Source organism: Sprattus sprattus, assembly GCF_963457725.1.
Source record: "Sprattus sprattus genome assembly, chromosome: 5".
Classification (NCBI taxonomy): domain Eukaryota; kingdom Metazoa; phylum Chordata; class Actinopteri; order Clupeiformes; family Clupeidae; genus Sprattus; species Sprattus sprattus.
Window position 1 is genome coordinate 13,379,303 of NC_137924.1, and position 12,341 is coordinate 13,391,643.

A 12,341-nucleotide genomic window follows, 5' to 3' on the forward strand; every position below is an offset into this window, starting at 1 on the left:
GAGGTCAAGGTGAAACCATCGCAGACTAATTGCGAAGCCGGTCTTTGCCGTGTCCTTGACATAAATGTCTTTAAAAGAAGCTAATAGTATAGTAGCCATAGTGTACGCATGGAAACATGGGGAGAGTGTGTCTGTATATTTATGTGTATTCATAGGTGTATGTGCACATAACACCAACTCAAATATGCACGCATACACTTATGAAACACACACACACACACACACACAAACACACACACATACACACTCTCACACACACACACATACAGTCACACACACACACTCACACCCACTGTATGTAGGTCATGCTTTTAAGGCTTTCATTTCCCTGCATTTCCTCCTTGTACAGGATAGATCCTGAAAGGGAGTTTAAATATTTGCTAATGTTGATCATGCCTTCCTCCTCTCCATAAACAGAGAGACTGTAGGTCACAGTCATCCCTGGTGCATAGTTCACGGCTGGTCCCGCTAACTCCCCCAAGACTTCTCATATTAAAAAAAAAAAAAACTCATCCTCTGTCAAAACGACAGAAGTCATATCTGGAAGAGAGAGCTCTACGCCAACAACAAAATCATTGACATGTGCTCAGCGAGGTTGGCCAGCACTGTAACTTCTACTGTCCACCCCATCAACATTCCTCACCGAACACCCCCCCCCCCCCCCCCCTCCAACCACCCCAAAAACTAAAATCAGTGTCCTTATGAGCTGGCATTTCCCAGTGTGAAGCCTAATGGAAGTGACTGTACAGAGTGGCATTAACAGGCAGGGCAGGAGGCACAGCAGACAGAGGGGGAGTTGTGGGCTGTTGAAATAAAAGCTAGCACATAGAGCTGGCCCACCTGATGAATGTAGGGCATTGTGCTCACTAATGTAACAAACTACCAGCCCAATGCAGTCATTTATCTGGGCAGTATATGTCTTTTTTTCCCCCCTTCTCCGACTGCCAGCGCCACGGATTTGCACTGTCAATCCTGTGGAAAAATACAATCTGCGGCCCCCGCTTTACCTGAAAGTGTCTTAATGCCTGTATGTTCACACTTTGAGTGTGTAAGGGCGCCGTGTGGCTTCTGTGCAGCTTCCGCAGCAGCTAGTTAGCGCTAGCATCCGCAGCAGCTAGTTAGCGCTAACTTTCGCAGCAGCTGGTTAGTGCTGAGGTGTGTTGTGTGAATGACCCGTATGCACTGTCAGGCACCGTAACAAAGACAAGCTTACAGAGGTGACTGGATTTTTTTTACAGCAACATGTGAGTTTTGCACAGAGGGGGAATACTGTACAATGTATGCCCCCCTGCGGATTTTGACCCAAATGTGGCTGCCTGTCATCATAATAGACGGAGTGACGCAGGGGGGAGATGAAAGGCGTATTCATCCTCATCTGCTGTGTTATGTAACCCGTTTGCAAGGAGAGGTCTGTGATTATAGATGAGGTCTGTGTACAGTGCCACGGCAGGGTATGGTTCTCTGCTGCGTCTTTTAAAGGGGCCCCCCCTTTCTCTCTCTCTCTCTCTCACACACACACACACACACACACACACACACACACACACACACACACACACACACACACACACACCTCCATCTGAATGTTTGAAGTCTGTCCTTAGGATTCAACACACAGTTTCTCCACGTGAGACCAAACAGAGAGCTAGGCTGCCCTCTCTCTCTCTCTCTGTCTCTCTCTCTCTCTCTCTCTCTCTGTCTCTCTCTCTCTCTCTCTCTCTCTGTCTGTCTGTCTCTTGCTTCGGATGTGTTTTTTAAGAGGGCTAATCAAATATTTGTCAGAGGCGACAGTGGCGGCAGGACAGACAGGAACAGGAGCACAGATGCCCGGGCGGGCCGTGCGGGGGAGAGGATGACTCCCACACATCGGATGGCCGCTGCGGTTACTGAGGGCCCTTGTGGGTGGGCATTGATACTCCCTCCCTCTGACCCTCACACACACACACACACACAGCGACACGGTGCCAAGGTGTGTCCTAGCGTCCGCCAGCATCCGCGTCGCCAGCCGTTTTCCGCCTCTGAACAAACGCTCATGAAATATAGAAATGCTCTGAAATGAGTTTCGGGGTTTAGCATCTTCCTCTGTCTCGCAAGGCTAGAGCCTGACAGTGGGATGGAACCAACCGATTCAAAGTGAAACCGGCCAAAAACATAACCTCTGTGTTACGATAAAAACATCTACCAAACGAACAGATGTCACAGCGAAGATCTATGTTTTTTCTTTTTACGTCAACCCATTCTGACCGTACTCTATTAAAAGCTTCTCTTTCACCTCGTGACAACGTCTGTGAAAAAATCACAAAGCTCAACCCTCCTCAAATTTGCTACGGCCAGTTCTCAGAAAGACGCTTCCTTGAAAGGGCACAGCTGGAAGCCTGCCTAGACTGAGGGAATGCTTCGCAGCCTTTTTTTGTTTTTGTAATAACTCTGCAGAACTGGAACCAAGATGAATGTTTTTAGTCGACTATAAAGACAACAAAGTGTCAACATTTTCTGCTGAGGCGTTTGTTTGGTGTGCCTTCTCTGGTGTGCTGTATATTGGGGAAATCGTTAGCACCTGATTGGAGTCTTCGTTATCTTTGTTGTGTCTATATCAGGTGCAGGCAGCTACTGCAGGGGAGTTTCCTATTAACAGGCTTCCAGTAAACCAGTCCTTTGGCTTTTGTTGGGTCCCTTGCACAAGCTGCAAGCATTGCTTCCCTATTCTCTCTGTTATCTCTCACCCTGGCTCTCTTTCTTTCTCTCTCTCTTTCTCTCTCTCACTGTCTATCTTTCCTTGTCTTTCCATCAGTTTCTCTCTCTCCCTCTCTCTCCCTTTCTCCCTTCCTTCTCCTCTCTCTCTCTTTCCCTCTCTTTTCTTTCTCATTCTCTGTCTGTCCTCTCTACACCGACTGATTAAACAGCAGATCGTTTACCTCATTTGGGGATGATGTCATAGCTGGAGGCTCCCATTCGTTGCTGGCTCCTGAAGGGTGCTAACCCCAGCCTAGCTTCAGAGCCATGACCTCCTTTCAGCCCCCCCCCCCCCCCCCCCCCCAACCTCCCCCGACAAAAGAGGGCCGGCTCGTCCTGCCCTACCGATCCGCCTTAAAGCAAGACTGAGGCACAAAGAGTGTGGCAGCCGGCTGATCTTTACTGTGCTAGTCTGTACACACACACACACACACACACACACACACTGATGCACGCACGCACACACTCACACACACACACACACACACACACACACACACAAACACACACACACACACACAAACACACATATATATACACACAAACACACACACACATACAGAGGCACTCAGGGGCACACACACACACACACACACACAAACACACACACATACAGAGGCACTCAGGGGCACACACACACCACTCCCCTCCCCACCCCCTCTAACCTCCACTTTAGACAAGGGCTGACCCAAACCTCTATTACATTTAACCAGCACCTTTGTAATTGCTTTAGGAGTCACACAGGGCTTTCTTCTGCCTGCTCTGCCTGTCATGGCTGTGTGAATAGGTAGGTGGAGCCAGGATCCCTTTTCTCCTCCCGGTGTGTGTGTGTGTGTGTGTGTGTTTGTGTAGGTTTGTGTGTGTGTGTGTGTAGGTTTGTGTGTGTGTGTGTGGAGTAGAGTGAAGTGGAGGCAAGCCTTGAGCCAAGGCTCATTTTACTTTTTTTGTTGCGGGAGGGGAAGAGAAAGAAACTGAACAAGCGAGAGAGAGAGAGGGAGAGAGAGGTAGAGAGAGAGAGAAACACAGAGAGAGGTAGAGAGAGAGAGAGAAACAGAGAGAGAGAGAGAGAGAGAGAGAGAGAGAGGTGGCAGGTGATTGGGCAGAGCCCTGGTGACATATATCTGTGGAGTCAGGAAAACGCTGAAGCTCGGAGGCAGGCTTTTCTAATTACCTCATTTCATCTCCTCTGCTGCAGAGCGACAGAGAGGGAGAGGGAGAAAGAGGGAGAGAGAGAGTGAGAGAGAAAGAGCGACGGAGAGAGAGGGCGTGTGGGGGGGGGGTCACCGCTTACCAGCTGGCTGAGGGAGAGAGAACTAAAGCGAGTGAGAGCGTGAGTGTGAGAGAGAAAGAGAGAAAGAGAGGGAGTCTGGACTGATGCATTTTTCTATGTTACCCATAAAAAGAGCTGCCTTTTACAATGCTGTGCACACAGCCCTATATAAGCTGCAGGGCTAGCCCCGAATCGCGGTTGTGCCTGGCTCCAAACAGAGGGGTAAGTTTGCGCTTGTTCTCCGTTATGTGTGAAGTATTTCTGTGCTTTGCTGGCATGTTGTAGCTCTGTGCTGTGAGGTTGTGGATGATTATAACTTGCAGATGTCTGTAACACACATTACATGGACTGAATTTGGTGTTGTTAGCCTTACATTGTGAGTGGACAGTTTGTTTTAGCAGTTTGTTTAATGCAAGGTGTGGAGCGGTGCTGTCTTTCTCGTAGCGCTTGTGTAAGGGGCACATTCATAACTTTGAACTGAAGCGCTGGCAGAGACTGCTTTAGTTTTTACTATCACCAGATGCTATGGTTGCGGGTTGCAGAATCACAGACTGAAGGGAGCAACAGAATCGTACAGCTGACTGTTGAGCCAGAATTTAACCAAATACTCTCAAGTTATACAGTCACTGTTCACTACTCCAACACAATGAGTGTGTGCGCAATGAGTGCGTGCGAGTGCAATGTAGCGAATACAGCATTAAGCCTTTTGAAAAAATACTTAGTAATTATGGGTGCAGCCCTTTACCATACCCCTCATTTGTAAATGCAGGTTGCCATTTTGTCATTGCAGGTAATCAAAGTGTACAATGAGGACAACACCAGCCGAGCCGTGGAGGTGCCCAGTGACATCACCGCCCGGGACATCTGCCAGCTGTTTGTTCTGAAGAACCATTACATCGACGACCATAGCTGGACACTGTTCGAGCAGCTCTCTCATCTGGGCATTGGTAAGGGTTGCTATTTCTGATGCTCTGTATTGAGTGACACACACACACACAACCTACAACTGGTGACAGAGAAAAAAGAAAAGAAGAGAGAAGAGAGGAAAAAGGAAAGAAGAGAGAAGAGAGGAAAAAGGAAAGAATAACGCTGATCCAAACTCACCAGCTTCACTCAGCCATTTTCATTACTCCCTTACCACCCTCCTTTGCAAGATTGGGGATGATTTGCCAGCACAAACACTTTTAACAACATAACTGGAGTACAACAAACCCCCCGCCCACAGCCTACCACCCCCCCCCCAAATAAAGTTGCTCCTGGTTTTGTTTCTACCAGGGTCAAATACACACTCTGCAAACATGCAGCTGAAACAGTGCTTTTGTGCCAGCTAAGCCCACAACAAAGCGCTCCTGCCTGTTGTGCTCGACTGATCTTAACGTTTGCACTTCAGCTTACAGAGAGGGAGCAGAAGGAGGGTGGTGAGGAAGGGGTTAAACGAGCAGGGACTCCAGTGTAGAACTGGTGTAGCCTCCCCTCCACAGAGGAATATTCCTCAGCAGCATTCTTCACACCATTGCATAATACACCCATCTGTTCCGTCCTTAATCTCTCTCTCTCTCACTCAAGCGCCGAGCTTGCTTGCAGCGTTTCTCTCCGCCAAATTCCGCTGCTGGCCTTGTTCAGGCCCGAGCCACTTCACTGGGTCAGTCAGCACAACTTCTTGGACAAGCCCCCCCTCCCGTCCCCCTCAAACCCCACCCCATTGTTCTGTGAATGGTAGGACTGTAAAATGAAGTTGCAGAGTACCTGCATGTGTGTTGCTTAAAGTGGCAGTAATGCTTCAAGGGGATGATGTCTTGATGTTTCTTGTGATTCTTCACTGACCGGCCAATACTGAGCGTTTCACACTTTTATTTCAGAATAAGGCAGGGTTGCCAATTAGTTCTATTTTATTCCCATACAAGTGGCTGCAGGCACCAAGCATTTCTATTGCAAACATGGTACCGTGGCGACTTGACCCTCAAAAGTTGCTGTTGGTAGAGAGAGAAGCTGGCGGCGCGACCAGTTTACCCGCCTCTGCATTATGCATCTGTGCTCGTCTGGAAGCTCCTTCCTCTGTGCCGTAATTGCGAGCTTCTTGTGCAGCCTCTTCATTATTCATCCGTCCTGTAACAGGCCTTATAGTCGCGCCTCACCTCCAGTGCATCACGGTATTTTCTGCGTGTGCGCTGCGTGTGCCAATCCCCCCCCCCCCCCCCCCCACCTCTGCGTGCCAAGTGGCTGACGTCATGATGGCACACTGTATTTATGACCTGTCCAAACAGAATGCTTGGAAGGAAAGATAAACACCACTTGAGCTGCTGTAATACGATTGTGTAGCCCCATTTGTTCCCGCTGGCCAGTGATCATTGATTATGGCCATGCTATGGGACTTAATTAGGCCTGAATTACAGTACACGGTTCCAGATGATTAGCTGCAGCCAGCTGCCTACCATTGATTAATGAAATATTAATTTGATTCATGTTTAATGATAAAGCGACTGCACAGCTCTGCTTTATTTAGCCTTTGCTTGGCTATCGAGGGCTACTCATTAACGAAGAATCATTTCCAAAACTGGTAAATAGTTAATCCATGAGGCGCAGCACGGTTCTTGGGACAGGCCAGTGATTCACCAGCCCTACCTCTTAAGCCGAGACCCTCAGGTGGAACAAGAGATGGCTTTATGATTGTAGAGGCCAACGAAGTCGAGCAGCTTGACCTTTATGTGCTGTATTCTTTGTCCTCTGCCCTTCATTTCAAAATCACTTTGAGCAGAGCATTGAGAAGGAAGATCAGATTAAGTCATTAGATTACGCGGAAAGCCTCTCTGCAAAGCTGTCAGGCAACTCTTGCAGCATGGGTCTCCTGTTTTTGATTGATATGCGCATTTGTCCTCTTCTTCCATTCCCAGAAAGAACCATAGAAGACCACGAGGCAGTGATGGAGGTTCAGTCTGGATGGGGTCTGGACTCGGACAGCCGGCTGTGCTTCAGGAAGAACTATGCCAAATATGAATTTTTCAAGAAACCTCTGGTGAGCGTTTTACTGTTGAAAACTTTTGCAAAGAGGCTCCTGAGAACAGGATCCAGTTCCTAGGCTGCAAATAGTTGAGCTGTTACCCCATAAGTATAAAGTCAAGTTTAGCTTGAGATGGCGTTAAGGTCTGAAATGCTGGTTGTGATCAATATTCTCATATTAACAGGACTTTTTCCCAGAGCACATGGTGTCTATATCTAGTGAAACCAACGGGATCATGAACCACTCCCAGCTCATACAGGTACTCACTTTCCTGCATCTCTCATGCTCACTCTGTACGACTTGTATTAATTACGAATTTTGAATTAACGGTTATCATCAACGCGAATATTTCATTGCGGAGTGATTTATTATTAGCTGTGAAAAGTCCCGTAACTGTTGGTATGTTGACGAATAACCTATAGCATGGAACGTCTCTTGTCCAATCAGAAAAAGCTAAATAACGCGATATAACCCAATTGTTTTATAAAAGACCATATATCAAAGAGCGGCTTGTATTAACAAGCATGTTCTGATGAGACTAGACTGCTCTGTCCTTGTTCCACAGACATTTTTAAACTCAAGCACTTGCCCGGAGATCCATGGGTACCTCCACGCCAAAGAGCAGGGCAGGAAGTCATGGAAGAAGTTCTACTTTGTGCTCAGGAGGTCGGGCCTCTACTTCTCCAACAAGGGCACCTCCAAGGTTGGTCAACAGTGCACTGACACAAACAGGTGGATCTGGACAGTAACTTCAATAATTCTGTTTGTCCAAAATAGGCAAAATATGACCTTGTTGTTGTATTTGTGAAAGTTTGTAAAGATGTCAAGAATATACAAGCATTGCTTTCCAAGGTGTTCTTTGAGAGACTATTCTCTATTCAACTACAAACTGAGATGAAAAAATACCAAAAATGTAATATTTCATTTATATCTAAAATATGTGATATAATATAAATAATACACATAAAAATAATATACGTATGTCCCTTTTGTAGGTGTTGCCACCATGTTTCCATGGCACTTGACAAAACACAGTTAATCCTTGAATAGAATTAAAATACCAAAATACATTTTGAGCAGCAATTAAATATTGTAATAACAAATCGGGAGGTCTCTGGGCATGGTGTTGTTGTGTGAACCACAGCACTACAAAGCCTAGTTCTTCTAACCTGTTCAGATGTGCTCCACTGGTGCAGCGCGGGTGAGCCTGTGCATCAGGCAGGCAGGCAGTGAGGGTCTGTGGGGTGCGGATGGCCGTGTTTGGCCTAGGCGCTCAGTGCTGAGGAACTGGTTCAGCTGGATCTGAGTGCAGGGCAGCTGCCATGCCAGCCACTGAAACCTTCACACTGTTGACAGGTGAAGCTTATACCTTCCCATCGCCGTGCCAACCGGCTCTGCCCCTTCTTTTTTCACTCTCTCTCCCTCTCTCCCTCTTTTCGCTCGCAAAAACAAAAGAGCTGTTGTTTCTCGCACAACCAGGCCGCCTGTGTGACTGTCAATATAGGTAATTCAATTCGTCGGAGGAGTCAGACCTGAAATGACTCTCTCTCTATCTCTCTTGTTCTCTCCTCCTCTCTCTCTCTATCTCTCTTGTTCTCTCCTCCTCTCTCTCTCTCTCTCTCTCTGTCCCATCTCTATATATTATGGCCCATTCGTTTATGACCCTCTTCTGTTCAGTGGAAAACGCTGCTTGGAACTCGGTCAGTCCACAGGCAGCCTGGGATACCTGTGTGGCACAGTGTGTGTGTGTGTGTGTGTGTGTGTGTGTGTGTGTGTGTGTGTGTGTGTGTGTGTGTGTGTGTGTGTGTGTGTGTGTGTGTGTGTGTGTGTGTGTGTGTGTGTGTGTGTGTGTGTGTGTGTGTGTGTGTGTGTGTGTAACTCGGTCAGTCCACAGGCAGCCTGGGATACCTGTGTGGTACAGTGTGAATGGGGAGCGGTGCGGTGCAGAGGGTGCCACAGAGCCAGAACAAAGAGCAGCCTTGTGCTTGTCTTCTTGGGAAATGGCTTTTTTCCCCCCCGCCCTGCCTCGCTGGCAGGCCTGTTAGCCATTGCGACACATACTCCTGGCCTGCATCCCTTGTGCTGAATGTACACATTACACCTGGAATGTAATTGATAGGGCAAGATTGGCCTTCCCTGGCCACCGTAGGGTGTGCCAACACTAGCTTCCCCCTTTTTATGGTAAGACGTTTTGGAACTAAATGTGTGTGTCTGTGTCTGTGTGTGTGTGTGTGTGTGTGTGTGTGTGTGTGTGTGTGTGTGTGTGTGTGTGTGTGGGTGTGTGTGTGTGTGTGTGTGTGTGTGTGTGTGTCTGCGTGTGTGTGTGTGTGTGTGTGTCTGCGTGTGTGTGTGTCTGTGTGTGTGTGCGTGTGTGTGTGTGTGTGTGTGTGTGTCTGCATGTGTGTGTGTGTGTGTGTGTGTGTCTGTGTGTGTGTGTGTGTGTGTGTGTCTGTATGTGTGTGTCTGTGTGTGTGTGTTTGTGTGTGTCTGCATGTGTTTCTGCATGTGTGTGTGTGTGTGTGTGTGTGTGTGTGTGTGTGTGTGTGTGTGTGTGTGTGTGTGTATGTGTATCTATGTGTATATGTGTGTGTGTGCTTGCATGTGTGTGTATATGCAAGTGTGTGCATGCCTCTATATAGTTGGCCAAGTAAGCACTAAGCCATACTTGACCCCTGACACATTATCTTAATCTCATCACATACACACACCTATCAGACTTGTACACAATCATACTCTATCTATCTTCCTCACACACACACTCACACAGACACACACACAGAAATATACACAGTAAGTGGACCGAATCTCGTACTCTCTTTCACACACTATCAAACCTACACATTTTATCAACCTAAACCAAAGTCCACCATGCCTCCAGGCATACACTCTCTCTCTCACACACACACACACACACACACACACACACACACACACACACACACACACACACACACACACACACACACACACACACACATACACACAGACACACACACACACATACACACACACACACACACACACATCATGCCTCCCAGGCATACACTCTCTCACACACACACAAAAACACACACACACACACACACACACACACACACACACACACACATGCATCATGCCTCACAGGCATACACTCTCACTAGCTCACTGACAAGCCCTCAGTCTCACACCATATAATGATTGGAGGGGGTATGCAAGAGAGAATAATTGTGTATATGAAAAACAGACTATCAAAGTTTTGTGTTCAATAATGCTTAATGCTTGTTGGACAGTTTGTCCATTTAATAGGGTATAAAAAGTATTATTGTCATTTTTAAATAACTTGTCTCTCATAATGTTGTGTATGTGCTTGTGATTGTGTGTGTGTATGTGTGTGAGAGAAAGCGAGTAAGTGAGAGAGTAGGTGTGAAATGTGTGTGTGTGTGTGCAGTTCTTTTTTCTCCTTAACCTCCAAAGATAGATGACTGACTTGCTTTAATTGCCCGTATAAAAAACCTGAGTAAAACCCAGAGGTATGGCCCCTTGCATTGTTGCGCTGGCCCAAATCCTCTTCACTGAAAGCTCCTAAGCCTTATTTGACGTGCTCTCTCTCTCTCTTTCACGCGTTGACCTCTGAGGCTTGGGAGGGCTTCGCGCGCACATGTACGGCCGCCCCCCATCTATATTACATTACAGCGTTCATTTGTCTGGCATCTGTCTTCACAGCCTTCTGGATGCTCGACATTGCTGGCGTGTTTACGTTCCGACCCCCATTCCCGGCACCACTCCCCCTCGTGCAGGCCGCCTGCTGGGCTGGGCTGGGGATGTGTGTGTGCTGGGGTCAGCGGCGGAGAGCGCAGCACCCTGCCCTCATTGCATTAGCAGTTAAATGGAGCATCACAAGTGCTGCTGGGGTGGTGGTGGTGAGGGGGGTTGGTCGTGAGGAGGGGGTTCCAGCGAGGGTGGTGTGGGAAGGAATGGGGTGTTGTTGCAAAAAAAGTGGTGACTAGTCCTAAACAGTGTGAATTATACTCTTTTCTCTCCCTCTTTTCTCTCCTCCTCTTTCCCAGGAGCCCCGGCACCTTCAGTTCATGGCCGAGTTCAGCGACAGTGACGTCTACACGCTGCTGTCCGACCGCAAACTCCACGGAGCGCCCACGGACTACGGCTTCTGTGTGAAGGTACGGTAGCTGTTTGCCCTCCCTTGCTCACCTTCACAGCGTATACATTTTGCCCTCTGCTGCTTGTCCTCGTCATATCATCACCATTTTTGCACTCATGTTCACTATCAAACCGCCCCATTCGAAGCGATTCACCAGGGCGGCATGAATTCGGTTCAAGCAAGTTACTCACATCACAACACCTCTTCACAAAGCTTCCAGTAACTGACCCATGTCCGAGTGGAGGCTGCGGTGGGGAGGCAAGGCAACTGCAGACTAAAGCTAGTGTTGAGAGAAGTGCTTCAAGTTTGTAAGAGTGTGTCGCGTCATGTCTTTGCAGCACACTTATCTACGACGAGAATCTCACAAGGGAGCGAGCAGTGATGCATGTCGTTTCAGCGCATTTCGTAGCAAACGGGTTCTGTCTCATGCTTTGAGATACCTGTCAGAATGGCAAAAGATCGTCTGTCCCTGGCGCAGTGCGACTTAGTGCATCTTACAAAGAGAGAGAGAAGAGAGAGAGAGAGAGAGAGAGAGAGAGAGAGAGAGAGAGAGAGAGAGAGAGACTTAATATTGTGGCAATAAACCTAATTGACCTTCCGTGTTATCTCAGCCCCATTGTTAAGCGTCGGAGGTAAATCCCCGCTCTAATCGAGCTCTATGTCTGCCCTCTTATCTGCAAGGAACTTTGGGATGGTGGTGAAGTGTGCAGGGGAAAGTCCTGCAGCCTGATCTGAACAGCGTGCTTGAGAGCCGGGTGTGTGGGTGTGTGTGTGTGTGTGTGTGTGTGTGTGTGTTGGAGGGGGGTGGGGGGTGGGGTGGTGGTGTTGTGACATGGCAGATAATGGCCCACGCATATGCAGATGATTTTTCTATCATATAAGACAAGAGTCTGCACAGTGCCCACAGCCGCCCCAAAAGGGTGGTAAATGCAGTTCCATTGTGTTCGAATAATACCCCCATACAAAGGGCATTGTTACAGACTTAACAATGCCCTTTGTAAAAGAGCTATTCAGTCTCACTTTCACTGATAATAATGGATGTGCTTTCAAGTTTAATAGTGTAAGGATATTTCCGTTTCAGTTTTTTTCTTACTGGATTGTTGTTGTTGTTGTTATTGTTGTTGTCAGCCCAATAAGTCAAACTCGCCACGGGACCTGAAACTGCTGTGTGCGGATGACGAACAGACTCGAACCTGCTG

General features: G+C 47.8%; 1 protein-coding gene across 4 annotated transcripts in view; it reads left to right on the forward strand.

The window, feature by feature from the left end:
- The window catches only part of grb14 (growth factor receptor-bound protein 14), a 44,521-nt gene that overhangs the window by 24,992 nt on the left and 7,188 nt on the right, over window positions 1–12,341 (forward strand). For 2 of the 4 annotated variants that reach the window (XM_080839285.1, XM_080839284.1), the window contains exons 4-9: window positions 4,794–4,950; window positions 6,895–7,016; window positions 7,186–7,260; window positions 7,567–7,704; window positions 11,051–11,161; window positions 12,271–12,341. The exon at window positions 12,271–12,341 is cut by the window's right edge and continues 25 nt beyond it. In XM_080839285.1, the coding sequence (XP_080695411.1) occupies window positions 4,794–4,950; window positions 6,895–7,016; window positions 7,186–7,260; window positions 7,567–7,704; window positions 11,051–11,161; window positions 12,271–12,341 (674 nt within the window). Of the gene's footprint in view, window positions 1–4,074; window positions 4,226–4,793; window positions 4,951–6,894; window positions 7,017–7,185; window positions 7,261–7,566; window positions 7,705–11,050; window positions 11,162–12,270 lie in introns of those variants that run through there. The other 2 variants (XM_080839287.1, XM_080839286.1) reach the window with 2 other exon arrangements.